Below are 27,406 nucleotides of genomic sequence, written 5' to 3'. Positions count from 1 at the left end.
ACCCCTTTCTTGGAGTCCGTCACTGCTTTTGCTATAACTAAGCCACTCTGGGCTGGACAGTGCCTCCTCTGCTGCAGCACTACAGCCCACAGCTGTTAGGACAGGGAGAGAAACCCACCCTGAGCCACACTAGCTTATAGGATGATCATGAGAAAGTCACTTAACCTCCTTGGATTTCAGAAAACAATCCAGGTATAATACATGGAGCATTCAGCTAACACTTGGTTAAAACAGACACTGAATGCTCAGCTCCTCCACCTCCCCCCATCTTGCCAATTAGACCTCGTGTAGCTTCCCCACTCCTGGTGCACTTACGCCTGCAGCTGGGCTCCCCTCATCCCGAGTCCAGAGGTAGCTGACTATTCCCTTATCATCTGAGGACTTGGAACCGTCCAGCTCTGCTGTGTTTGTGGGCAAGGTAATCACCACAGTCCCAGTTATCTTGGCTATAGGTGGTTTGTTCATTTCTAACAAAAGAGAAATCATTGAAATAATGCACCATTCTGCAAAAAAAGAAATGCTTCTTCGTAATGCTTATAGGGAAATCGCACATCAAAAGCATCTTCAACGGAGAACTGTTATAGGAACCTATGCAATACAGATTTAAAGCTGCCAGTGCTGCAGTCCTGAGGCCCCCACCTACCCAGAGACGTGTTCCCTGACACCACACAGTAAAGGGACCAGTATGTTTTTCTCACAGCAACTTTCACAGAAGAAATCCATCCTTGTATTTGGGAAGTATATGGAAACAAAGGCCCAAAGTGGCTGAAAGCTTTGGAGTTCAGGTTTTATCTAGCTGATATCTCAAATTCTCATTTGAAACATCTTAAAATGTTACCCTCAGAATATTTTTTAAAATTTTTTCATTGGTATTTTAAAGAGAAAAGGGAGATAGACCGCTCTTATTCTGGGCCCCACTTGAAGCTGTGTTTAAAGTCACCTACATATCTGGTTTTCCCCCCATCAGCTTAGGGCCTTCTCCCAAGGCCCTCAGTGGTCACCCTGGCTACAGACCAGAGCAAGACCTGTCAACTCTTCTCTCCAAATTGGCCTCAGCTTGCAGGCTCAAAGGATAAGCACAGGCAGCTGCAGTGCAGCAGTCATTCTAAGGTCTGACAGCAGGTGTCACTATAGCCAGCAGGAGAGTCACAAACTCCAGGTCTTGGCAGCACAGGGGCAAATTTAAAATGGAAAGAAAAAGAATCTTAATTCTTTCCCTATTTAATTATGAAAAAAAGTAAGAAAGAGAAGGAGGGAAAGAGAGAGGGGGAAATGAGGAGTAGGGGGAGGGGAAGTAAGGACAGGAAGAAAAGGGGAAGGAAGGAGGGAAATGAAAATTCACCTACAGTCAATCTCAATTAAAAGAAAATTAACAGCTGCCCTCACCCCCAACATTCTTCTCTAACTCTTGTTGTCTGGAATCAATTTCTGCAGTCAAATAAGACCTGACAAATCCTCAGCTATCTGACCCAGACAGGGAGAGGCTGCTGCACCAACCCCAGGCAAAGAGGTACCTTCTTTGACAATGACATTCACGGAGCTCTGGCTTTGCAGGTTCCTCTCATCTTTGACAGTCAACGTGAACACATAGATTCCCACTTGAAGCCCAGTCACAGTGGCAACACTGCTGTTCGCATTCTCAAGCTGCACCCCGGCAGGTCCCCTAGACAGAGAGAAACCAGAGGTGGAGTTGCACCTGTCTGCAGCTCTCCCATCTTTGACTCAGCGGGAGGAGACAATTATCACCTTCGCTGAGATGTGAACTATTGTTTCCCAGACCGTGACAGGAAATGTTTAAAAATATTCCTTTTGAACAAAGTATTATTTGGCCCCCAAATACAGGCTACCTGCTGGTCAGAAAATTCCGTTCACCAGCTTTCAAACACATCTATCCTTATCCTTTATACGAGCTTCTAGAACACTTGAACTCTTTACTGTTCTAGTTTGTAAAAGGAAGAAAGTTCTCTAAGCAGGTCTCTAATCAAAAGAATGATTTAAGAGTGATGTTTCTAAAAAGCATTTCTGGCCCAAGAGTTGGTTCAACCCTTGCCAGCAAAGAAGCAAAATGCATTCTTTTTTTTTTTTTTTTTGAGACGGAGCCTCAAGCTGTCCCCCTGGGCAGAGTGCCCTGGCATTACAGCTCACAGCAACCTCCAACTCCTGGGCTCAAGCGAGTCTCCTGCCTCCGCCTCCCAAGTAGCTGGGACCACAGGCGCCCGCCACAACGCCCGGCTATTTTTTGGTTGCAGCCGTCATTGTTGTTTGGTGGGTCCGGGCTGGGGATTCGAACCCGCCACCTTAGGTGTACATGGCTGGCGCCTTAGCCGGTTGAGCTATAGGCGCTGAGCCGCAAAATGCATTCTTAATCACACGCCCAAATCCCTCTTGATGAAAAGTCAAGGGAAGGAAATGGGCCACAAAATCATCCTCTTGGCTCTATAAGCAAAGCTCCCTCCTGCTCCTGGACAGATGCCACAGAGGACCGAGGAGCCCTCACCTCCTTCCTCTGTCAGTGGCCTCAGAGAGCAGCGTGAAGCAGCGCAGTGAGCCCTGCACCAACACCCAGGCACAAGGCTGTAACAACCAGAGAGCCCTTCTGCTCAAGGATCAAAATGCCTCTAAGCTTTCCTTAAAACTACAGGACAGCCAGAGAAATCCGCAGACATCCAGAATTTGCTTTGTTTTACTTTTCAAACTGATAACATCTGACTCTAGCGGCTCTTCCTGAAACAGATTGTCCAGGAAGCTATGCCAAGCATTGTCTCTGCAGTAGACACTAATAACACACAGCTGGAAGGCTTATCAGCCATATCTTCAATACACAATCATAATTAAGACACTCTGGCCTGAGGAAGATTATGTTCTTCAAAAGACAGAAACAAGAGCCAAGGGAAATAATTTCTAGAATCCAACTCAGCAATCATAAGTCAAGGAGTTTCTATAGTCAAATCAAAGCCCCTTTCCATCCATCTCTAATGCCTCAGTGGAAAATTTTTAAAAAATTAAAAAAAAACCCAGCCTGTCTTACTGTTGCTACCTTTGGAAATTGAGAATGCTTTTAACTCTCCTTTGTAATTCTCTTGCTTCCTATGGGATCCTGCATGTAATGTAAGTCCCATTTGTTATGGTTTAAAGGAGCTGAAACAAACTGTGAGAACCAGTAATGGTTCAGTCAGGTAATTTCAGTTTAATTAGCATTATTTTTGTTACTGCCTTTGGCCTCTGTCTAACTGAATTGGTAAATGGTATCTTCAAGGAAACGATAACAGAGCAATGTCTTCATTTTATAGATGTATTTTCAATTCCTTTTAATAGCTGTTCTGTACTATCCCCCCACTGCCAGCCTCACCCAGTTAATTTTGAGCAACAGTATTTTTCTGCTTCGTTACCCCTTCCCTCCTGCCTCTCAAGTATAATTAAACTATGCATTTCAGCAGCTGGATGGTACCCAAAAGCATCAGGATCACGCAGTTCTACCTGATGACTTAACTGATGGCAAGCATCATTATTATTATTTTTTGTTTTTTAAGATAGATTTTCACTCTGTCACCCTGGGTCGAGAGTCCCATGGCATCATAGCTCACAGCAACCTCAAACTCTTGGTCTCCAGCTATCCTCTTGCCTCAGCCTCCTGAGTAGCTGGGACTATAGGTGTGTGCCACTATACCCAGCTAGTTTTTCTACTTTCAGTAGAGATAGGGTCTCACTCTTGTTCAGGCTGATCTCAAACTCCTGAGCTCAAGCAATAACCAGTCCACTCACCTTGGCCTCACAGAGTGCTAGGATTATAGAAGTGAGCCACTGGGCCCAGCCTGCAAGCATTCTTTTTGTCTTATGTAAATTACTTATATTATTTTCATAGAATTAGACTGGGCATGGTAGCTCATGCCTATAATCCCAGCACTTGGGAGGCCAAAGTGGGTGGATTGCTTGAGCTCACATGTTCGAGACCAGCCTGAGCCAGAGTGAGACCTTGTCTCTAAAAAATAGCCAGGCATTGTGGTGGGTGCCTGTAGTCCCTTCTACTCGGGAGGCTGAGGAGAGAGGATCACTTGAACCCAAGAGTTTAAGGTTGCTATGAGTTAAGACACCATGGCACTCTACCAAGGGTGACCAAGTAACACTCTGTCTCAAAATACATACATATATATTTGTATATCTTCCTCAGTCACTCCCACATATAAGTCAGTAAGACAAGCCAACTTTTTTTTTTTTTTTACAGAGTCTCACTTCATCGCCCTCGGTAGAATGCCGTGGTGTCACAGCTCATAGCAACCTCCAGCTCTTGAGCTCAGGTGATTCTCTGGCCTCAGCCTCCCAAGTAGCTGGGACTACAGGCACCTGCCACAATGCCTGGCTATTTTTTGTTGCAGTTGGGCTGGGGTCGGGTTTGAACCTGCCACCCTCGGTATATGGGGCTGGCACTGAACCCACTGAGCCACAGGCACTGCCCGACAAGCCAACTTTTAAAAGCAAATAAAACAGGCTGGGTACAGTGGTTCATGCCTGTAATCCTAGTCCTTGGAGAGGCTAAGGTAAAAGGATTGCTTGGGCTCAGGAGTTTGGGAACAGCCGAGCAAGAGAGAGATCCCATCTCTACTAAAAATAGAAACACTAGCTGAGCATTGTGGTGGGAGCCTTTAGTCCCAGCTGCTTGGGAGGCTGAGTCAAGAGGATCTCGTGCACCCAAGAGTTTGAGGTTGCTGAGAGCTATGATACCACAGCACTCTTACTGAGGGTGACAAAGTGAGGCTCTGTCACTTTAAAAATAATAAATAAATAAATAAAATTAAGCGAATAAAACTTTGTTCTTCCAGGGGCTTTGCATAAATAATGATTTGGTGTCAAGACTCACTGTGTTTTTTCCCAGAGGTATGAGATAATTTTCTGATCATCTGAGCTTTTGCTGCCGTCCAAGGTTGTGCTGTCCACAGGAAGGATCAACTCTTTATCTGGGCCTGCATCTGCTTGAGGAGGCTTGTTGTTTTCTAAAAGACAGAGATTTGGAAGTCAGAAGCAGCCAGTCCAGGTGGGAAAAGGAGAGGAACCAATTGAGACATGTGATCTGGCAGCCACCGGCACTCTGCCTTTCAGTCCACAAAACTGTCAGATACTATGGGAGAGCTGGTTACCATCTGGGGGCTCTCAATGAAGAATATAAGTAAGACTGAAACAATTCTGAAAGAAACGCAGCAGAATGTAATGAAGTTATAATGCCACACTACATTTGAAATCTAACGCTGTAATAGTTGAAATCAGAGTTTGATAAGACAGGGCTTTCCTGAGGAGGGGAGTTTTAAGCAAGTCATTAAAGGACATGGTAGGGTTTGGAATGGCATCAGGTGTGTACAACCTTTTATTTTTCTCTGCCACATTTTGGAAGAATAGGAGTTGTCTTGGGCCACACACTACATGCACAAACACTAACAAAAGCTTAGCAGCAAAAAGAAGTCCATGTATACTTTTCGTGATATCAAAACCACAGTAAAGACTGGGTGCAGTGGCTCATACCTATAATCCTAGCACTCTGGGAGGCCAAGGCGGGCGGATTGCCTGAGCTCACGAGTTCAAGGCTCTGAGTAAGAACAAGAGCAAGACCCTGTCTCTACTAAAAATAGAAAAACTGAGGCAAGAGGATTGCTTGAGCCCAAGGGTTGGAGGTTGCTGTGAGCTATGATGCCATGGTACTCTACTCAGGGCTATAGGTTGAGACACTGTCTCAAAAACAAACAAACAAAAAACACAGATAAGCAAAACAAGTCCTCACAAAATTAGCACGCGGTCAGAGGGCCACAAGTTGGATACTCCTAGGTCCCCTCAAAGGCACAATAACTAGCCAAGGGAAAGGCACCCGCTAAGGCTGGGAAATACACATTAGCTATTAAGAAAGCACAGTGGAGGGGAAAACAGAAGTCACCCAAGTCTCTATGGACTGGTTCTATATTCATAAACTCAGAACCCAAGGCCAATAAAAGAGCCTGAACCACAGGGCTGGAGCTTACCAGGCTGCACAATGACAGTCACTTGAGCAGTGGCCTGCTGTCCTATTGTGTCAGTCACTGTGAGTTCATAAGTGTAGTCTCCTTCTTGCATTGCAGAGAGCTGCAGGGTTGGTGTTCTAACGCCCTACATATATAAATACAGAAGGGGAAGAGTCGACTCCTAGAACCACAACATCACACAATAATTTCAACTCTGGTAGAAACAATTTAACCAGTTTTCTGAATACTGGACTATCATCTTCCAGTTCAGCAGAATTAGTGAATGTTGAATCAGACATCATGAGACACACTGCTGTAAGTTTCCCCCTCCAAAGGAACAATGCTTCCTGACACAGCAGCAGTTAGGATTAAAATAAAAATAAAGCCAGAGCTCTCAGAGGAGAAGGGAATATGGGAAAATGTGCAGAGATTACCAAGCTCAGTCTTTATGACTGAAACCAGAAAGGACACCATGAACATATAATAAAATGACCCAGTTTTTAAAACACTATTCCTACTGAGGGTACACAGCGATCCCACCCGAGTTGTCTCAGTGAAACATGGAAGTAATTCAAGATGCTCTAACACCATGCTGTCCCCTTACAGGTCTGTACGTATTCTGCAACAACAGAAAAACCTAAGACAATGCTTAAATTAAAGCCAGGTAAAATGTGGGCTTTAAGTCATGCCTGAAATCTAAAAATGTAGAATTTTGAATATCAGAAGGAACATTATAAATAATTTAGGGCAAACTTCAAGTCATGCCTGAAATCTAGAAATGTAGAATCTTGAGTATCAGAAGGAACATTATAAATAATTTAGGGCAAACTTCAAGTCATGCCTGAAATCTAGAAATGTAGAATCTTGAGTATCAGAAGGAACATTATAAATAATTTAGGGCAAACTTCTAATGCAGGAACTTCCTGTAGAACAGTGGGCAAAACTGGCAGCCTGTGGACTGAATCCAGTTTGCAGACATTTTGCTTGGCCTATAGTGTCTTAAAAGTTGGAAATTTTCACAGCCAGGGCTTGTGGCAGGCGCCTGTAGTGCCACCTACAAGGGAGATTGAGGCAAGAGGATCACTTGAGCCCAAGAGTTTGAGGTTGCTGTGAGCTTTGATGCCACAGCACACTACCAACAGCAACAAAGGGAGATTCTGTCTCAAAAATAAAAAAATAAATAAAATCCGGATTATCAAGCAATATTGGGACAATACTTCCATGTAGCATAACAAGCTGGACCTGAAGAATACATCACCCCTCTGATCAGGATTTAAGCTCTCTGGTTTAGCATGGCTCCCATCCGGCTTTCTTCAGTTATGCTACCTGCTTGGTGATAGATCTACAGTCCCTTCTCAAATCTCTCCAGAGAGAAGATACACCAACTAGTCCGACAATCTACTCCAACCTGCAACAGAGCTAAGATTGAAACTCTTACAGATTCTAAATAGTTTGACTCTCTGGAATCATCCAGAACAACTAACATTTCTCTTATCTACCTTTTCCTTTAATACTACACACTATAAGGATAAGACATTTTTGCTAACATGTTAATCAAAGGCCCCTAAAACCTTCTGGATTTTTTTTTAATCTAAATATTCTATGTAAAAATGTGACTTTGGTAATTAAAATGGAGTAGAGCTGGTGACCCCGTCTGGCAGCTCTGCTTCCCCTGGGCAAGAAAAGAAAGGAACCTCCTACCTGCATCTCCACCACCTTCCCTTTGCTGCTTGGGCTGAGTGACCACTCATAGCTGGTGATGCCGTGATCATCAGTGCTCTGGTTTCCATAGAGGGTGATGGAGTTTTGGGGCAGGGTGATCACTTGGTTGGGGCCTGCGTTGGCGACAGGAGGGTAATCCACAGCTTTGTTCACGGTCAAGCTTGCAGTAGTAGAGTTGGTAGCTCCATCGGAATCTACCACAGTCAAGCTATCAGGGCAGAGAGAGGGATGCAGTCAGTGATGGGTTTAAGGAAAGAAGAATAAATACCAAAGACCTGAAAATCCAGGTTAATAAATACAAAGAGAGCAAGGTTACCCATTCTTACACATTCTTATTGGGAAGGCAGAAAAGTGCTATTAGAAGCTAATGTTAACTGAAGGTTCACATGCCAGGTACTGAGTGCTTTACATCTCATTAAATCTTCACAACAGCTTTATATAGTGTATCTTCACTTAGCGCCTTACATATTAAGGAGAACAAGACAAAGAGGGGTAAAATAACTTGCCCAAGGTCATACAGCTTGAAAGCACTGGCGTCAGGTTCTGAATCCAGGCCTTGGTCTCCAGCCCCCTTTTGCTCTGCTGCCTGTGTGCATCCGTGTGCTGAGACCTTTATAAGCATTATAAGCTTTATAATTTACAATTTACAGCATTGTCTGGAGGGCCCTCATAACAACCACAGGGAGCAAGAGATCATCAATTCCACTTCATAGGAGGCTTAGAGAGGCTAAGTAACACACTCAGGGCTACCCAATGAGCCAAGATGCAAGACCAGTGCTCTGATCCCAAGGCTTAGAAGACAAGTCTTAAGTACTTCCTGGTACCTATTCTTGTGGAGTTTGAAGACACTACACTAAATAGAGCAAGCTCTGTTGGTGGCAGGCTGTCCTCACATCATCCTGTTTCAGCTGTACATATATCATCAGAATGGACATCCTGGGCAGACAGCCCCTGGGACGAACCAGGAGGGCTGGCTTCAGGAAGGCAGGAGCTTGAGATGAAAATGAAGTCTCCTACGCAACATGCCCACAGTTTGTGCCAGTGAGACATAGGATTTGCAAGAGAAAAAATGTTCATTTATAAGAGCAAGCTTTTACCTAAATGATGCCTTCCAGCTGAACAGCCTAAAGCTTCTCATGCCACCTCGCAATGTGAGCATAAGCAAGCTAGGAGCTTTGGGATCCTTCCACTTTGCTGACAGGAGGAGGGAAAGCACAGAAAAGACGTGCAGGCTGTTTAAATCTCACACCAGCCACTGTCAGAGCCAGACATCTGTGGGGTTTTATCTCACAATCTCACCTTTTACCTATGATATGAAAGAGATTTCTGGTATTGTAACCTTCAGAAAAAAGGTATAAAAACTTTAGATACACATAAGTGAAAAAATCAGCAAATATCTGAAAAAGAAAAACTCACAGATGTTTTGTCTCTTTTCCTAGTTTCCCTGCTGTTTTTTACAGGGTTTGGGTGGTATTTTTTCAAATATATCTCACACATCTCCTATGTCAGAACAAAAGCAAGTTATATACAAATGGCAAAGTGGCAGCTGCCCATTACTCTGACTTTCATCTCAAACAGCCCTGGCTGGCCTGTCAGGATCCTGGAAGCAAACAGCAGCTAGTGACAGGGCTGGGGAAGGCAAATACTGCCATGAAAGGTAGGAGAGAGGAAAAGGTGCATGAATCCTGCCAGATTAGACCTTAATACTAAATCAAATCCAATCCCATCATTTCACTGACTTAAAAAATCGAGGCCCAGGAGTAAAGAATCACTCTTATTACCCTACTCACCTAAGAACTGTAGGCCAACATTGCAGTTAAAAGCTCAGACTCTGGAACTAGCCTGGTTGTGTGACCCTGGGCAAGTTACTTAATCTCTTTGTGACAAAATTTCCTAATCTGTAAAATGAGAATAACTGTAATATGTATTGTAAGAATTAGATGAGATACTGCAAGCAAAAGGCTCACAATAGTACTTAGCACAGTAAATTTTTAAGACATATTAGTTATTACTGTCACTATTTTTAAAAAGGATCGACCTGGCCCAGGCTAAATTCTATAAATGGAAAAATTCCTATATTAGAAATCTAAGATAAAAAAACAACTCAAATTTCCATTTTAAGCCAGTGAGAAGACTCCAATCTTGTATTGGCAGCTACCTTTCTTTCATTCTTGAACCAATGGAGTGCTGTACATCAGAACTTCAATTTATATGGTAGGTGCTGTGCTAGGACACTCATTTTAGTGTCCTCAGCATCATCTAAAACATGATTGATCTCAGGTCCATGGGAAGACAAACATACACAAATAAGTTGTCATACGATGGTAGGTGCCACAGAGAGGCAATGAGCAAAACAGGACAAGAGCAGAGTCATGTTCTCTCCTCTCTGGAGGGATCTCTGAGAGACTCCTGGAAATGGAGCAGGTCCTTAGGATGGGCAGAATTCAACAGACTGAGAAGGGCATTCAAGGACGCAGAAACAAAATGCATATGGATCAAGTGAAGAAGTAAAGTTGAATGAGCCCTGATGTGAGGATTAGAAAATCTGCATGTCAGTTCCAGCTGTGAGACCTCAGAGAAGCCTCATTGTCCTCAGTGTAACATACAATGTTTCCATGACATTCATGCGCAAGTGCTTCATGACATACAAGCAACTGTGCAAACATGAGGATTGCTCTCGAGTCAGCTTCAGAGCCTTATCAATCACATCTAGAATGCCAACACTAGTTCCCACAGATATTTTTTTCCTCAAAAAACCCCCATAAAGATCCTACAAATCATATTCAAACACACCACTAGTCAATGGTAAAGATTTGGAGGTATCGTAAGTTGAGAAAGCATTTTCCAAAGGGAAGAGACAAAATGGGAGTAAGTTCCTTAGAGATTTTCCCTGAGAAAAGGCAAAGGAAGATGGGCCTTTTCACTTAATGACAGAAATCCTAAAATATTTTTAGAGCTCTGCCAGATAAGGCTTTGAGAAGGATTAACTGTGGCAAATTCTGATCTACTATGCAAGCACATTTGCCCTAAAAAGTTACCATTGCTGTGAAAACAACCACCAGAGAAAATCAAAGACCATGTTATCCACCAGCTCCGCAGTGATTTGGCATTTGCTGAGTTACTGCTGTAAGCATGTAAGGCCCATGAAAGAGGGAAAAAATGGCCTAAAGAAGGTGAATCCTAATTTACCTGAAAGTGTAGTTTCCCGGGACGAGCTTACTTAGTTTTAATATGGCTGTGTCTTCAGAAATCTTTTCTTCTCTCAGAGGCCCCTTCAGTTCCTCCCAGTGGTACTGGACGATTTTATCATCATCAGTGCTTTCTTGACCATAAAGGAACATCAGTTACAATGTGATAAACGTGGGGTCTCAGCACTTACTCACTTTACACAAACCAGGGCAACCACCCGGGGCTTCGGAGCTGGGAAAACTTCCGGAAATTACAGACTATCTCTCTGGAGTGTTTCTTCCCTAGGAATATTGGGCCATTCTGCCTCTCTATGAATATTCCACTGCATGGTTTTCCAAGGACTCCAACCAGAAAACCTTTGGTTAGAATGCTACTGTATGAAAAAAGGTAAACACATCAAAAAATACTCAGCCTTGCCTAAGAGACATGCAAATTAAAATTAAATGTGACATACCATTTTTTAAATTATGGGTTAATATGAGGGTGCACACAAATGAGGTTACATTATTTTCATTTGTAAGGTAAAGTCCAAAGTCTGAGTTGTAGCTGAGTCCTTCACTCAGGAAGCGTGCCATATACCCCTACATTGTACCTGACAGGTGGGAACTAATCAAGCCTCCTCTCCTCCCCCCCATGGTATTTTTTTAACCTATCAGATCAGTAAAGACCAAAGTTTCATAACACATTATATGGGTAAAGGTGAAGAGGAAAGAGGTCCTCTCTCAGTCATGGTAGAAGCATAAATGGATAGAGGCTCTATAATTAGAGTAATTTGGCAAGATTTATCTTAGCTCCTGCAATTCTTTCAGGAATTTACCATACAGATATATTTGCACATGTGTTAAACATCATTTTTACAAGATTACTCATGGCAACGTTATTTGCAATAGCAAAAGAAAGAAGTAACCTAAAAGGTCATCAATAGAGACTGATTGAAAATAAGTAAGAATTCATATGATAAAAATCATACATTCATATAACGGAATGCTATATAATTGTTAAAAAAGAATGAATAAGCAGTTTATATGTTGATTCAGAAAAATTCCTAACATAACAGGGAAAAAGCATTTTACATAACAGTGTGTATGCTTTCACTGTGTAAATAAGGGGGATAAAGACCGTGTATTTCCTTACAGGTATAGAGTATCTCCAGAAGGGCACACAAAATAGTAACATCGTTGGTTATCTGGGGACCTGGACAGTGGGAGACAGGGACAGCCCGGCTCTTCTCACTGCATTCCTCTACATAGTCCAAACCACCCATAAAGCAGTACTGTGTGAGCTCTTTCTACCATTCTCCATCACAAGTGCCTCTTCCTGTTCTCTCTTCCCTCATGGCCTGCTATTCTCTGAGCCTCCGCTTTCTGCCAGAGTCATCAACATAAAATGCTTAACCTTGCTCTCAAGTCCTCTGCTAAAGCAGCGACTGCCTCTGCCAAAACCCACTATTGGTACCAAGATAGTCAGGGTAACGGGGCCTTAATGAGTCTCAAAAGAAACTAAGCAAATACTAAGAGGTCAGGCCTGAAACCTTCTGCAAACACACAGCAGGATCAAGGCCAGAAACCCAGAACTCCTCTCTCTCATATTACTCATTAGGTGACACCACTCTGCAGAGTGAAATGATACAGATCCCACGCAAGGGAGTGGAGCGCATGCCTGGGGTCTCTCAAGGAGGAGGCTGGGACAAATCTTCTCAGCCAGTGACGGAACACTTACTTACCTTCCTATGACAGGAAGGTACTTTGTTTCCATAACTGAAAAAGGCAACTCCATCTAAGCAAATTTGAAAACCAGTAAGTTTCAACTAAAATAATGCTAAACACATGCATGATCCCACTTTCTCACTGTCTCAGAACAGAACTATTACTTCAGACAAGCTACATGGGGATTTTAGGTAGGGCCTGTCTGGTTTGTTACTTCTTAATCAGCTGTCTCAGATGGTTGGTTCCCCCATAACATGGACGAGATGACTGGCCTAGGTAGAATGCAGACATGGCTGGCCCCAAATCCTCCATTAGCATTTTCTACCACAGTTCACAGTGAATGTTCTTCTAAAACAGCATGCTTAGGCAAGTACTCACGGCTGCCATCAATGACCGTAGAAGTAGTTGGCAGAGAAATCTCTTGGAACTGAGGTGACACAATAGCAACGGGAGGTTGATTCTTACGAGGTTCTGCCAAGAAAGTGACCCAGAAGAAATTGGAAGAGGGGCTTTATAAATTATAGGAGGAATATAAATCAGTATCTACTACATAATTGATGGCGGAAGCATCACCACATGGGAAAGTCACAAGGCTATCATTTCTAGCATAAGACGTCTGGAAGTGAACAAGCTTCTCCTAAACCTGGCCATTCCTAAGACTGTCTGTCCTGAGCTTGTGTACTACCTCGTTGGTGAAAAGTACTACAGAAGCAAGTGACTGCTTTCAGGCAAGCCCAACTAGAGATGGACAACAAACAAGCTTTATGCAATAAAGGTCTTGGTAAACAACCTTTCCGTGGCACAGACCAAGCTGAAAAGATGGGATCGCTGTGTGTGATGTGACTACGGCTGAGTAACAGGAGGGCTCAAACCACTCTGGTTTACCCTAATGACAATATGGTGTAAAACCAGTGGCCTTTTCTTTCAGAGATGATCAAATAATTTTGATGCTGATCACATTTGTAAGAAGGTGAAAGGATTATCTTTACAACAAAGTTCAAGGAACGAAAAGAAAACCTATTACTAATAAAGATAGAAAACAGTATTAAGAATTTGTGCAAAGGGTGGTACCTGCAGCTCAGTGGGTAGGTGCCGGCCACATGCACCAAGGCTGGCAGATTCGAACCCAGCCCAGGCCAGCTAAAAAACAACAATGACAACTGCAACAACAACAAAAAAAAGCCAGGCGTTGTGGCTGGCACCTGTAGTCTCAGCTACTTGAAAGGCTAAGGAAAGAAAATTGCTTAAGCCCAAGAGTTTGTGGTTGTTGAGAGCTGCGATGCCACAGCATTCTACCCAGGTGACAGCTTGAGACTCTGACTTAAAAAAAAGAAAAAAGGCTCGGCGCCCATAGCACAGTGGTTACGGCGCCAACCACAAACACCGAGGACGGAGGGATTAAACTGGGCCAGCTAAACAACTGCAACAACAACAAAAAATAGCCAGATGTTGTGATTCGGTGCCCATAGTCCCAGCTACTTGGGAGGCTGACGCAAGAGAATTGCTTAAGCTCAAGAGTTTGAGGTTGCTGTGAGCTGGGACACCATGGGATTCTACCGAGGGTGACATAGTGAGACCATTTCTCAAAAAAAAAAAAAAAAAGAATTTGTGCCAAGCTGGGCATGGCAGCTCCCATCTGTAATCCCAGCACTTTGGGAGGCCAAGGGGGGAGGATTGTTTGAGACCAGGGGTTCAAGATCAGCCTGCACAACACATCAAGACCCTCTATACACATTTTTTTTTTAATTAACAGGGCATAGTGGTGCACACCTATATTCCTGGCTACTCAGGAGGCTGAGGCAGGAGGATCACTTTGCCCAGGAGTTCAAGGTTACAGTGGGCTATGATAACGCCTGCACTCCATTGAGACTTTGTCTCTAAAAAAAAGGAAAGAATTTGTACCAGTGTATGTGCCACTCTCAAACTTATCTCTGAAAATGCAAAATGAGATGCCTTGATACTGCACTATGATCCACCAACAGTGGCTCATTTTGTAAGAATGACAGGATTTTGCTTCCAAGGTAAAAGAGACTAGTAGTGTAAAACTGAGGAACTCTGTACAAAAGCCCCCATCTCTGGAAAGAGAGCAGAAAGAGCTGGTCACTTGGCTGGTTCTCCTTCTGAGTGCTTCTCCTAGGCTCCTGGCTTCCTGGTGTCTGTTAATTACAACACATGGTCCTCTCAGCGTGGCCCCGTGGAGAGATCATTCTCTGCTAGACAAGCTATTGCTCAGGCCCTGCCATACTGCACTGTGTGCCACATGCCCAACTCAAGTTCCAACTAGAACAAAGTCTGTATTTTGCTACTACAACCTTTACTACATTGAACTAGGAATTGCCCAATAAATATATTACAAGAACAGGACCTGAAAACCTCAAAGTTAAATCTTTGTCTCCTCAGGAGTCCTGCAGTGGAAGCAGTGGAAACACATACCTGGCTTGACTGTCACGTTCACATAGCCTTCCCCATGGGCATTTTGACCCTCTACAATCACTTTGAATTCATACAGTCCTGGAGTCAGCTGCAGAAGTGAAAGAGGGTCTGTTAGACAACTACAAAGAGCAGCAATTACACTGAGGTAACATGCATACCTGAACTTCCACGTGCTGAATCTTTCATTCTGTTCTTTTCTTTCTTTTCTTTTTTTTTTGAGACAGAGTCTCACTATGTCACCCTCTGTGTAGTGCTGTAGCATCACAGCTCACAGCAACCTCAAACTCTTGGGCTTAGGCGATTCTCTTGCCTTAGCCTCCCAAGTAGCTGGGACTATAGGCGCCCACCTCAAACCCTGGCTATTTTTTTGTTGCAGTTGTCATTGTTGTTTAGCAGGTCTGACCTGGGTCTGAACCCACCAGCCTTGGTGTATGTGGCTGGCACCCTCCCCACTGAGCTACGGGTGCCACCCTTTCATTCTTTTCTTGTTTTGGGGGTTTTATTTGTTTGTTTGTTTTTTGAGACAGAGTCTCACTATGTTGTCCTGGATAGAGTGCCGTAGTATCATAGATCACAGCAATCTCAAACTCCTGGGCTCAAGTGATTCTCTGGTCTCACTCTCCTGAGTAGCTGGGACTACAGGTACCCTCCACAACACCTGGCTATTTTTAGAGACAGGGTCTTGCTCTTGCTCAGGCTGGTCTCAAATCCATGAGCTCAAACAATCTGCCCATCTCAGCCTCCCAGAGTGCTGAGATTACAGGTGTGAGCCACTGCACCCAGCCTTCTTTTCTTATTTTCTTTCTTTCTTTTTTTTTTTTTTTTGCAGTTTTTGACCAGGGCTAGGTTTGAATATCCACCTCTGGCATATGGGGCCTGGGCCCTACTCCTTTGAGCCACAGGAGCCACCCTCTTTTTTATTTTTTTATTTTATTTTTTTAGAAACAGAGTCTAAACAGAGAAACACTATGTCACCCTCGGTAGAGTACTGTGGCATCACAGCTCACAGCAACCTCCACCTCTTGGGCTTAGGCAATTCTCTCGTGTCAGCCTCCCAAGTAGCTGGGACTACAGCCGCCTGCCACAATAGCCGGCTGTTTTTTTGGTTGCAGTTTGGCCAGGGCTGGGTTTGAACCCGCCATCCTTGGTATATGGGGCCCATACCCTACACACTGAGCCACAGGTGCTGCCCTCTTGTTCTCTTTCTAACATGGAAATAGTAAACTAGCTGAAGAGATAAAACAATAAATTAAACTAAAAAAAAAAAAAATCACGTTTTAATGTGAATCTTATTACTAGCTGACTCTAGAACAACAGAAGGGATTTCAATATCTCGGTACTCCCATTTTCTTTTCAGAAGAACATTAAGGGCCCAACCATCCTACTTCAAAGTTATGAAATTAAGATAATCAACTCTTCAAAGAAAAACATTTTGTAAGATACTAAATCGCTCCCAAATATCTGAATATTTTTCCCTCCTGATTTTTACTAACTGTATAAACGTAACATAATGGAAAACAAAACAAAACAATAAAATCGCCCACCATCTCACTATCTTAACATATCAACTCATCATATTTCTCTATTTCCTTCCAATCTTTGACTACATACAAAAATACAGTTTTAGACAGTTCATTTGTTCCACAAATATTTACTGAGACCCAATCATATACCAGTCACTTTCCTGGGGGGGGGGGGTTTAGAGATGAGTAAGGTAAAATCTCTACTTTCAAGGAGCTCATATTTCAGTGATATTCAGGCTCTAGCTAAAATCAAGGTATCAACCTTTTTATTGTGTTTTTTTCCATTCATTTAGTACAGTATAGCCTTTTTTTTTTTTTCCATTATTATTTCAGGTTAATGTGAGAGTACAAACAACCAGGTCAAAATATTTGATTTTGTTAGGTAGAGTTCCTCATGTGGTTATCCCCACACTCAAAAGGTGTGCCAAGCACGCCCCACACCATGCCTGTTCAGTGTGAACACCCCTCCCCCTCCTCCTCGCTCCTTACCCCTCCCCCAACTTGAATTAAAATGAGTTTTTCTCCTATGTGGGCATGCATTAGATTGTCTATTGGCTTCAGGTGTAGTCTTTTTAATTTTTTTTTTTTTTGAGACGGAGCCTCAAGCTATCCCCCTGGGTAGAGTGCCATGGCATCACGCTCATGGCAACCTCCAACTCCTGGGCTCAAGCGAGTCTCCTGCCTCCACCTCCCAAGTAGCTGGGACCATAGGCGCCCGCCACAACGCCTGGCTATTTTTTGGTTGCAGCCGTCATTGTTGTTTGGCGGGTCCGGGCTGGGGATTCGAACCCGCCACCTCAGGTGTACGTGGCTGGCGCCTTAGCGGGTTGAGCCACAGGCGCCGAGCCTTAATTTTTTTTTAATATTTGTTTTAATGACTACAGGATAGGACATGAATAAATGTGTAATAATTCACATAAGCATTTGATACTATAGATACCTGGGTTATTTCCAAATTTTCACCATATTATGATTAATGCTATAATGAACATCTTCCAGGCAACTGAATTTTTTTCTTTCTTTTGAATTATCTTCTTTGGGTAAATACCAATTGATGGCAAGTAATATTTTGACCACTTCCTCCTTGGAATGCCCTCCTTCCTTGGCTTTCTCTGCATTTCCTTTCCTTCAGTTTCCTCTGCCTTCCATCCTGAATTGACAGTGTTCTCTGGGACTGCAACCCCAGCCTGCTTATTTCCTCCCTCTGCACACTCTCCCTGGTTGATTTTATCTATTACTGTGGCTTCAATAATCATCTACTTGAGATTGATGTGCAAATTTATCTCCTAGCCTAGACTTGTCTCCTGATCTCTAGCCCTCTGCCCCCAGCTACTATCTGGACACACTCAATGCAAATGTCTCACAGGTTCTTCAAACTCACTCTGTCCAAAAGGAATTAATTACTCATCTACAAACCTGCCCAACCTGCTTCTCTTTCCCGTCATCCTCCACCCGCGTACCTAAGCCAAAAAGCTAGAATTATCCTAGCTTCTCTTCCCCAGTGTGCCCACTCAGTTCACTGATCATCAAATTTTATCAGGTTGACCTCTGTATTTTTCTCAAATCTGCTCACTTTTCTCCATCTACACTGCCCTCACCTTATTCTTTAACCATTCAATGTAGCACAATCATTGAAAGCATGGCCCTGAGAGCCAGAAAGCTCCAATTGAGACCTACCATTTATTTGATTTATGACCCTTGATCAAATCACTTTGTTTCTCCAATTTTTAGTTTTGTCAGTAGTAAAAGAGACAGTAATACCTGCATCTTGGGATTGTTAAAATAAATAATTGTATAAAACAATTAGCATCGTGTCTGGCATGTGGTATAATAGCTCAATAGGTGGTTTTTAATTTTTATTTATTTAGTTTTTTTACTCAAGCTACTATCATTTTGCATCTAACGTTTTCAACAGATTCCTCATTGGCCTCCCAGCAATCTGCAATCAGGGTGACTTTTCTAAACTAAAGATCTAAACATTTCTGCTGCTTAAAACCCTTAAAAGACTTCCTATTCCCTCTGGATAAGAGTCAAAGTCCTTAATCTGGCACAAGAGGCACTGCTCAATCTGGCCCCTGCATCTCTCCAACTTACTTGTGCCACTGCTTTCCTCATACCTTAGGGTCTAGTCAGGCTGAACCACATGTAATTCCCTTTTCCCCACATATTCGCTCTCATTTTTGGCCCAGGTGCCACACCTGGAAATGTTGCTTCCTCTGCTTAGGGTACTATCCCTCCATCCTTTACCCACTAAGTCATTTGCCTTTTATGCCCCAAGTAGGCAAACTCTAAGTAATCTACTTTGACTCCCTAGGGGCTTCAATGACCCCCCCCCACCTTGTACTAACCTACTGCACCACCTGTTATAATAAGCTGCTTCCTGCCAGTATTACCTACTAGACTTTATTGTCCTTAAACATTAAGACTATGGTTAATTCACTGGTAAATTCCAATGCCTGCCACATAACTAGTATACAATGAATAGTTATTGAATGAATGAATGAATGAATGAGATAGCTGGGTCAAAGAATACAAACGTTTTTAAGGCTGTTAATAACTACACTAAATCCCAAAAGGACTCAGCCACTGTACAAAGGCATGTGGCCACAAATAACCTAGCTCATCTCCCGAGTGCTAAAATCCTTATGTTACACTAAAAAGCTGTTTAGTGTATATTTTCAGCTATCACTGCCATACTGGTACAGTCTTCCTACCATAAATGAAAATTTGAGAATCATACACTAACAAATACTGGATGTCAGCCAGCCAGACTTTTGGAGGATTCATTTCTGAAAGACTGTTCCTAACTTAAATGTGACAGAAAATTCTATATTATTCATTTTAGAAAATAATCAACTTCCTGCAAGTGAAAGGAGGCAAATTCACCTTGGATAGTTTGAGGATCTGGGAATGTTTCCCTTCCATCTCTCCACTGTAGTCTTTAGGATGAGTAATCAGCTGCCAGTCGTAGGTGTAGGTTTCTCCTATAGAAGGGCAGTTACAAAAATCATGAAAACACACACCTACACACAAAAAAAGACAGCCACATAGCCTGCCAATAATGAATCTCTTCTAAATCTTGATAAGGCCTTAGTTTTCAAGATTTCACCCCAAAGTCTGCAGGGAAACCAAACCATCTGCTACAAGAAATAGTGGCTTCTGCTGACTCAGCTATAAGTTAGAGCTTCTTCCAACTTTCAACAATGCTCTCTCCTGCCACATAGCCCTCCCTAAAAAATACCAGGTTGCTCATGGGGTGGCAAGCCACTGAAAATACATGCCCTACCAACCATTATAGATGAACTCACGGGGAACAAAGGCCATTTTCTTGCAAAACTTCTTTTGCAACAAAGAACAGCAATGACTTCTAAATAACATGGTTCAAAAATAGCTTCTTACAGAGTGCTAACAATGCTCCTCTCACTGAGGTCATCACACCCTGGTGAGTTAAAAGAGCTCCTTCATTCCTGCTGAGCTAAATAACACGCTGCAGAAGATGGTAGGGGATGGCCCATTTAAAACAGGCCCCACTGAAATTAATTAAGATTAAATGAAGCACTAAATGGTCCTCATTTGCAGCTCAGACTGTATCACTGGGAAGGGCAAGGGTAGAATCCTATTATTGAAATGGAATCCCCTTCCCAGTAAAAGTGGTCTTAAATATTTTAGAACAAAATGCATCTCTAGCTAGAAAAGGGTGGGATATGGTAGAAAGGTTTAGTTTCAATTACTACTCAAAAGTGAAAAAGAGCCTGGGTGTGTGGTTCATATCTGTAAGTCTAGGACTCTAGGAGGCTGAAGCAGGAGGATTGCTTGAAGTCAGGAGTTCAACACCAGACTGAGCAAAAGTAAGACCATCTCTACTAAAAAAGAGGAAAATTAGCGGGGCATTGTGGTACAAGCCTGTAATCCCAACTACTTGGGAGGTGGAGGTAGGAAGATCAGTTGAGCCCAGGAGTTTGCTGTGAGCTAGGCTAAAATTATGGCACTCTTTTGTCTGGGCAATAGGACAAGACTGTGTCTCCAAAAAAACCCCAACAACAACAAAGAAAAGAAAAATCAAATGCTTAGAAGAGAGCTGTCTTTTTTCTTATTTTATGAGTTCAAATGTTAAAGTTAATACATGGAACCTAATTCCAAGTTATCCTTCATCTGAAGGCCAGATTTTATTTTGTATGCCTGGGACACAAGATTTTCCTTCTTTACATTTCTGTTTCCAAAAAATTAAAAAATAATGAAAAATTAAAAGATCTTCCTTCCTTCCCCCAAATCAGCCAGCTGTACCCATACAGCTCTCACAAACATGTAGACTAGAGTAGGTAGAAGTTAGGGGAAGAGCAGTAAAGAAGGCAAAAGGAACTTTCTTCTAATTATAGTTGGAAATTTTCTTTCACAAAGAAAACAGACTCAATAGTTTAAGAACTGACAATTTTATAATTGGACTAACAAATACAAATTTCAAAGAAGGACCATATTCCTAGGACAGTAAAGCAATTATGCCTGCAGGCAGAAATCTGGTGGAGAATAGGAGCACCTGAGAATAGGTCTGTTCCAATGCTGGCTGCAGGCTTTCAGGGCAGTGGTTCTGAGAGCGAACCTCCAAACCCTAGAGCAGCGGTTCTCAACCTGTGGGTAGCAGCCCACAGGAACCATATTAAAGAGCCGTGGCATTAGGAAGGTTGAGAACCACTGCCCTAGAGGATCCTGCTGGGCTGCCCACAGGTAGGGGAGGTGGGGATGAAAAACATGCAGAGTTGGTCTGATCATCGGGCCCAACCTTTGAAAGTTTGTAACCATCTAGTTCCTATATCGGATAAGGGCTGGAGGACCTGGGGAAAGCAGAGTTGAAAAGAAATCTGTTTCTGAACAGATGTGTTCTGGAATATTAATGTGCATGATGACAGTAACTCATAGAAATGTACATGCAAATACGGGTCAGGAAAGAAAATACAGTAGGACCAAGCATATCTTCACCAGAGTGGAGGTAATCACAGCTCAAGGCAGTTCTTTTTTCACCTCCATCTTCAAAGGCCACCAAACTCAATCACCTACCACCAAAAAAAAGAAAAAAGCTTTTCTAGAGGAAGGTGAGATGAACTGATAAGAGAACCTCACTTTGAAAAGCAGAAATATAGAACAGAGAGAGGAGGCCGGGCACAATGGCTCATGCCTATAATCCTAGCACTCTGAGAGGTTGAGGTGGATGGATTGCCTGAGTTCCGGAGGTTGAGACCCTGTGTCTACTAAAAAACTAGCTAGGCCTTGTAGGAGGTTCCTGTAGTCTCAGCTATTTAGGAGGCTGAAGTAAGAGGATCACTTGAGCCCAAGAGTTTTGAGGTTGCTGTGAACTATGCCACCATGGCAATCTACTGATGGTGACAAAGTGAGATTCTATCTCAAAAAAAAAAAAAAAAGAGAGGGGGGATTTGGGTTCTGGAAAAGTACTGTTTGGTTTAGACCAAATTAAGAATACTGGAAATTGGAAATATGTGTATCTAAAATGGAAGAACCATACCTCGAATAGGGAAGGGCGTTCTACTTGACCAACCTTTTAATAAGAGTGACATAAACCTAAGCAACCCAAACCTCCCACCAGAGTATGTTTCATTTGGGTCACTCATAGTCTTAAGAGAACATGTATGTGTTTATAAGTCAAACTCCATTATGTTAACATTTGCTTCAAACTTGAGACTCAGATTAATCTGTTTATTTTGGCTGAAGACCTAGTAAATGGCAGATGTAGGCCAACATGGTAGCTCACTCCTGTAATTGCAGCACTGTGGGAGGCTGAGGCGGAAGGATTGCTTGAGGCCCAGAAGTTTAAGGTAAAAGGAATGCTCATATTACAAAATATATTTAAATAATGAATTAATCATCCCCCAATTTATATGTTTTATATGTTTGAATTTTGTATTTAACATAGGGCTTATCTTTTTAAAAAAAAAAAAAAAAAAGATGAGGTCTCACTATATTGTTCTGGCCTCAAACTCCTGGGCTCAACTGATCTTTCCATCTCAGCCTCCCGGGCAGCTGGGATTACAGGCACATGCCACCATGCCTGGCCCTTATATTTCATTTTTTTAAGTTATAAATCTATATTAACAGTAGTCTTACTTCCCTCCAAGTTCTACATCTGTTTTTTTGTTTTGTTTTGTTTTGTTTTTTGTATTTGGGGGGGAGGGGGTTGAGACAAGTTCTCTCTCTGTCACCCAAACTGGAGAACAGGGTACAATCATAGCTCACTGTCGCCTCAAACTCCTCGGCTGAAGAGATCCTCTCAATTCAGCTTCCCAAGTAGCTGGACTAAAGTGTGTAGCTGGCTAATTTATGTCTGGCTAATTTAAAAAAACATTTTTTTTTTTTTTAATAGAAAGAGGGTCTTTCTGTGTTGCCTGGGCTGGTCTTAAACGTCGGGGGCTCAAGCAATCCTCCCGCCTCAGCCTCCCAAGTGCTGCAATTACAGGAGTGAGCCACCATGTTGGCCTATATCTGCCATTTACTAGGTCTTCAGCCAAAATAAACAGATTAATCTGAGTCTCAAGTTTCTTCTTCTTCTTCTTTTTAACTAGAGAGAGGAACAGGAGAAAGGGAGGCAAGAGATGAAGAAAAGAGAGAAAAAACTTTTTTTTTTTGAGATGGGGTCCTGCTTTGTTGCTCAGGCAGGAGTTCAGTGACATTGCAGCTCACTGCTACCTCAAAAGGCTTGGCTCAAGCAACCCTCCTAACTCAGCTTTTTGAGTAGCTGGGACTACAGGCATGCCAGGCTAATTTTTCTATTTTTGTAGTGCTGGAGTCTTGCTATCTTGGCTCAGGCTAATCTCAAACTCCTGGCCTTAAGCAATCTTCCTACCTTGGCATCTTGAAGTGCTAGGGTTGCAGGAGTGAGCCACTGGCCAGCTTCTTCCTCTTTGAATGAATATAATACAATCTGATGAATAAATTCTACATTGATGAGCGTCAGCTACATGGTAGGCAAGGAGCTGATGATTCGTACACTATTTCACTTTGCCCCATAAAGTAACTTTATAAGGCAGGCATTATTATCCCCATTTTACAGAGAAAGAAATGAAAACTCAGAAGCATTACTTAAAATCATTCAGCAATAACTGACTGTGCTAGTATTGTAACCCAGGCTTGATATCAAAGCTATGCTCTCAAAACCTATCTTTTTTCTTTTCTTTCTTTCTTTTCTTTTTTTTTTTTTTTGTAGAGACAGTCTCACTTGATTGCCCTTGGTAGAGTGCCATGGCATTGCATAGCTCATAACAACCTCCAACTCCTGGGTTTAGGCAATTCTCTTGCCTCAGCCTCCCAAGTAGCTGGCTACTACAAGTGCCCACCACAACACCTGGCTATCAAAACCTATCTTCTATTGTCTCTGGTATTACATAAATATTTGTATACACTCATGGGGTATCCTGTCCTCCCAGGACTGCTGTAAGAAAAAAATAAGTTGACGTATGTGGATATCATTATAACCTGAAATGTTATTCTAGCCAGGCACAGTAGTATGTGCCAGGAGTCATAGCTAATTGGGATCCTATTGCTTTAAAAAAAAAAAAAGAAAGAAAGAAATTCTATCCAAACATAAAGGGATTTTTACCTTCATGTGGTTCTTGGAGAACAAATGCATTTAACTGAACCTCATTCTTAGGCAGGGTCATCTGGACACTCTCTCCAGCAGACACCACCAGTTCCTTTATAACTGGAAGGAAACAAAGTAAACACACCAGAGATAAGAAATAGTTCCAGACTGTTCCATTTCTTTCCTTCCTTTGTGATCAAACTCCTTTCACGAATGATATTCAACTCCTGTCATCATTTACTTTTCTACTCTCTCATTCCATTGAGAAGGATCTTTCAAGGTCACCACTGTTCTGCCTCTTAGCATATGTATTGATAAAGCTGTCTCAATCCTCATCCTTTACCTCAGGGGCATCCACTACTGCTCACTGCCTCCATCTTGGTTAGCATGGCACCGTATCATTCTACTTTTCCTCCGTTCTCTCTTTTTCTTTCTTTTTTTTTGCAGTTTTTGGCCGGCGTTGGGCTTGAACCCACCACTTCCGGCATATGGGGCCGGCCCTTACTCCTTTGAGCCACAGGCGCCGCCCTCGTTCTCTCTTTTTCTCCACTATATTTTAACTATAGTCTGTCCCTAAACTCTCTTTACATACTGCTTTTCAAAGAGTTCAAATTGTTTCAAGTATCACGTCTATGCTGATAAATAATTTTGTAATAAATACGTATTAACAGACTAGAAGGAAAGGCAAGGATCCGTAGCAAAACCTGCTTGTCTTTCCATTCCAGTTGTTACGACCATAGATGGTTCACACTTAGATTGTGAGTGTGAATCTCACTCCCTTAGGAGGAGGGAGGAGCTAGCTGTCCCCGCTCTGATCCATTCTGTCTTCCTAAAACACGAAACACCATTAGTCTTTCCAAAATACTCACCCACCATGTTATTTTCCTATTTAAGAACACCCCACTCCGCACCATTAAGACTAAGTTTCTAACCTGGCATTAGAGAACCACCATCATCTGATCTCACCTCTCATCCTTCCTACTCACTTTGCCTCTATCTAGTTCTATTAATTTTCCCTCATGTGTTCCACAGAAACCATGGTCTACTCTCAAGGACTTTGCTAAACCTATTTCTTTCAATTGGGATGTTTGCCTTTCTTTATTCTAAATATAGCACTTCTTTTCTAGCTTAAAGTCTGCTTCCTCTCCAAAAAACCCTCCTAGACCATTTCAGTTCAAACTAATCTAATCTTGAACTACTTTAGCATTTCTGGAACACCCAACTCAGCAAAGAGCTATATCCTGTCTTTATACTATTCACTACCTATTTCATATATGGCAGGATTTCTCAACCTCAGCCCTACTGACATTTTGAACGAGATAATTTTTTGTTGGGGAGGGGGAGGCTGTCCTGAGCACTGTAGGAGGGTTAGCAGTATCCTTGGTCTACACCCACAAGATGTCAATAGCACACCCACCACCACAGTTATAACAACCAAAAAAGTTTATAGACCATGGAGAAGCACTGATTATATAAATCTTATTTCTCTGACAATAATTGTTCAATCAGTATGAGACCTTGAAACTAGGAGAGCTTAAAGCAAACAGGCTGGTCCACTCATATTTCAAGATTTGGAGGTGAGATGGGCTTCCTAGACAAATAAGAAACTTGAGATTTGCCTCTGGTTGGAAAACGCTGCACTTGGGAAGAAATGAAACCATCCTTTATGGAAGCTTTAGCATTTGGATGCCCCAGGAGATGAAATGAGAACTCTCTGAAGTGACTTTCAAAAACAAAAAAAGAAAAGAAACCACAACACTCAGAAAAAGTATAATGGACCAAAAAAAAAAAAAAATGGCTATTCAGTATAGAACAACCCAAGCCCTTTGCAATTACACCAAAAATTACAGGCATTCTGCCTGAATACAAAAATTACTTTGGTGCCTCAGGATTTGAAACTCTAAAATTTCATGTTCTGTTACCACTCAGGAGACCCTAGGAAATTAAAAATTGGCAAAAATTCATCTCCACTGACTTTGCTTTACCCTCTTGACTTTTTCAGGAGATAAAGATCAAATTAGTTTCCCTGATTAACCATTTCTTCTTAATACCCGAGAACGGCACCTTGTTAAGGCAACACTCTATGTATAAATTTCTTTCCTATGAGTGGCTTTATAATAAAAATGTTGTAAAAATGAGAGCTAAATATCTGACCTATAACTAGCCTTTCAGAAAGCGAACAAGTGCAGGGATCCAACTCTTTCCTCCCAGTGGCCTCTGTTCATGTGATTTCCTTGAACTTTACTTAATTGAATCTTGTCCCTTGAAGTCACAGTGGAATCCTGCTCTAGGAAAATGAACCTCATAAACTTCCATAGGCTGGAGGCCTGCCAAGAAAGGGATCCAGAGCCCCCAAGTCCATGATTACAGAAGTACCGACAGGGTTGTTTTTTCTCTATCATGAAGTATTCAAGTCCCTTCTTTCCTCTAAAAGGGAACATTTTGATCAGATACTTCATTTTCCTATTCTATCTTCAAGGGCAGGAGCACAGGGCCTCACCTGGGTGTGGTGTTGGGGTGCTGTGGAAAGAGGCCTGGGGGGTGGGAGTAGAATAGCTGTAAGAAGGAGCCACTGGCAGAGAGGTAGCAATCTGGATTTCCCCAGAACTTTTTACTTGCTGAGTGCTGGGCGTAGGACCAGGATCCTCCAATATCTCAGGTTGCAATGAAACATTCTTTAGCCAACCAGGCATCTCTGTAGTCAGGTCTGTGGTTAAGAGACTGGAAGTTTTACCTGCCTTGTGGACCTAAAGAAATGCAAAACTTCATCTGAGTAGGCACAAGTTACACAGTTTGTCAGGTTGTGTCTCATGAAATAATAATGGCACATTAAATGTTTTCTTGAAAAATGTAAAATGTCAAAAATATTAATCTCACTACCCAAAAAGTGTTTAAAATGTTGATATAAACATTCTCAGTTTTTTCTATGCAAAGAGTTTTATTTAAAACAAAACAGTAATAACCATACTATGTATACTTTCATCTTTTTTTTTTCTTACATAACATTTATATTCAATCTTTCTACAAATTCTTATTGAGCACCAATTATGAGAACAGGCCTTGTGGATCCAAAATATACATACGTGCAAAACTAATCACTAGGCTCAACAGTGGGGGATGGAGAACTGAAAGCGTAATAGGCCAAAATGATAACTGTACCCACAAAGTTATGATGAACCAAAAAACACAATCTAAGGGTACTTAACCTCTTTCTCTTGGAGAGATGATGGGTGTGGAGAAGAATGTGTTTTTGTTTTAGGCGGGGGG

General features: G+C 42.3%; 1 protein-coding gene across 4 annotated transcripts in view; it reads right to left on the bottom strand.

The window, feature by feature from the left end:
- KIAA0319L (KIAA0319 like) overlaps positions 1–27,406 on the bottom strand; it is a 119,298-nt gene that overhangs the window by 18,605 nt on the left and 73,287 nt on the right. For 3 of the 4 annotated variants that reach the window (XM_003788184.3, XM_023512250.1, XM_012804146.2), the window contains 11 exons: positions 26,640–26,886; positions 24,158–24,259; positions 19,441–19,538; positions 15,032–15,119; positions 12,977–13,069; positions 10,893–11,025; positions 7,683–7,911; positions 6,003–6,126; positions 4,856–4,988; positions 1,515–1,663; positions 316–467 (listed from right to left, as the gene is read on the bottom strand). In XM_003788184.3, the coding sequence (XP_003788232.1) occupies positions 316–467; positions 1,515–1,663; positions 4,856–4,988; positions 6,003–6,126; positions 7,683–7,911; positions 10,893–11,025; positions 12,977–13,069; positions 15,032–15,119; positions 19,441–19,538; positions 24,158–24,259; positions 26,640–26,886 (1,548 nt within the window). Of the gene's footprint in view, positions 1–315; positions 468–1,514; positions 1,664–4,855; positions 4,989–6,002; positions 6,127–7,682; positions 7,912–10,892; positions 11,026–12,976; positions 13,070–15,031; positions 15,120–19,440; positions 19,539–24,157; positions 24,260–26,639; positions 26,887–27,406 lie in introns of those variants that run through there. The other variant, XM_023512251.1, reaches the window with a different exon arrangement.

This window comes from Otolemur garnettii, unplaced genomic scaffold (assembly GCF_000181295.1).
Source record: "Otolemur garnettii isolate 467f Iridium unplaced genomic scaffold, OtoGar3 scaffold00025, whole genome shotgun sequence".
Lineage (NCBI taxonomy): Eukaryota > Metazoa > Chordata > Mammalia > Primates > Galagidae > Otolemur > Otolemur garnettii.
Note: the sequence above shows the minus strand (reverse complement) of the source record. Positions and strands in the feature narration are given on the sequence as shown.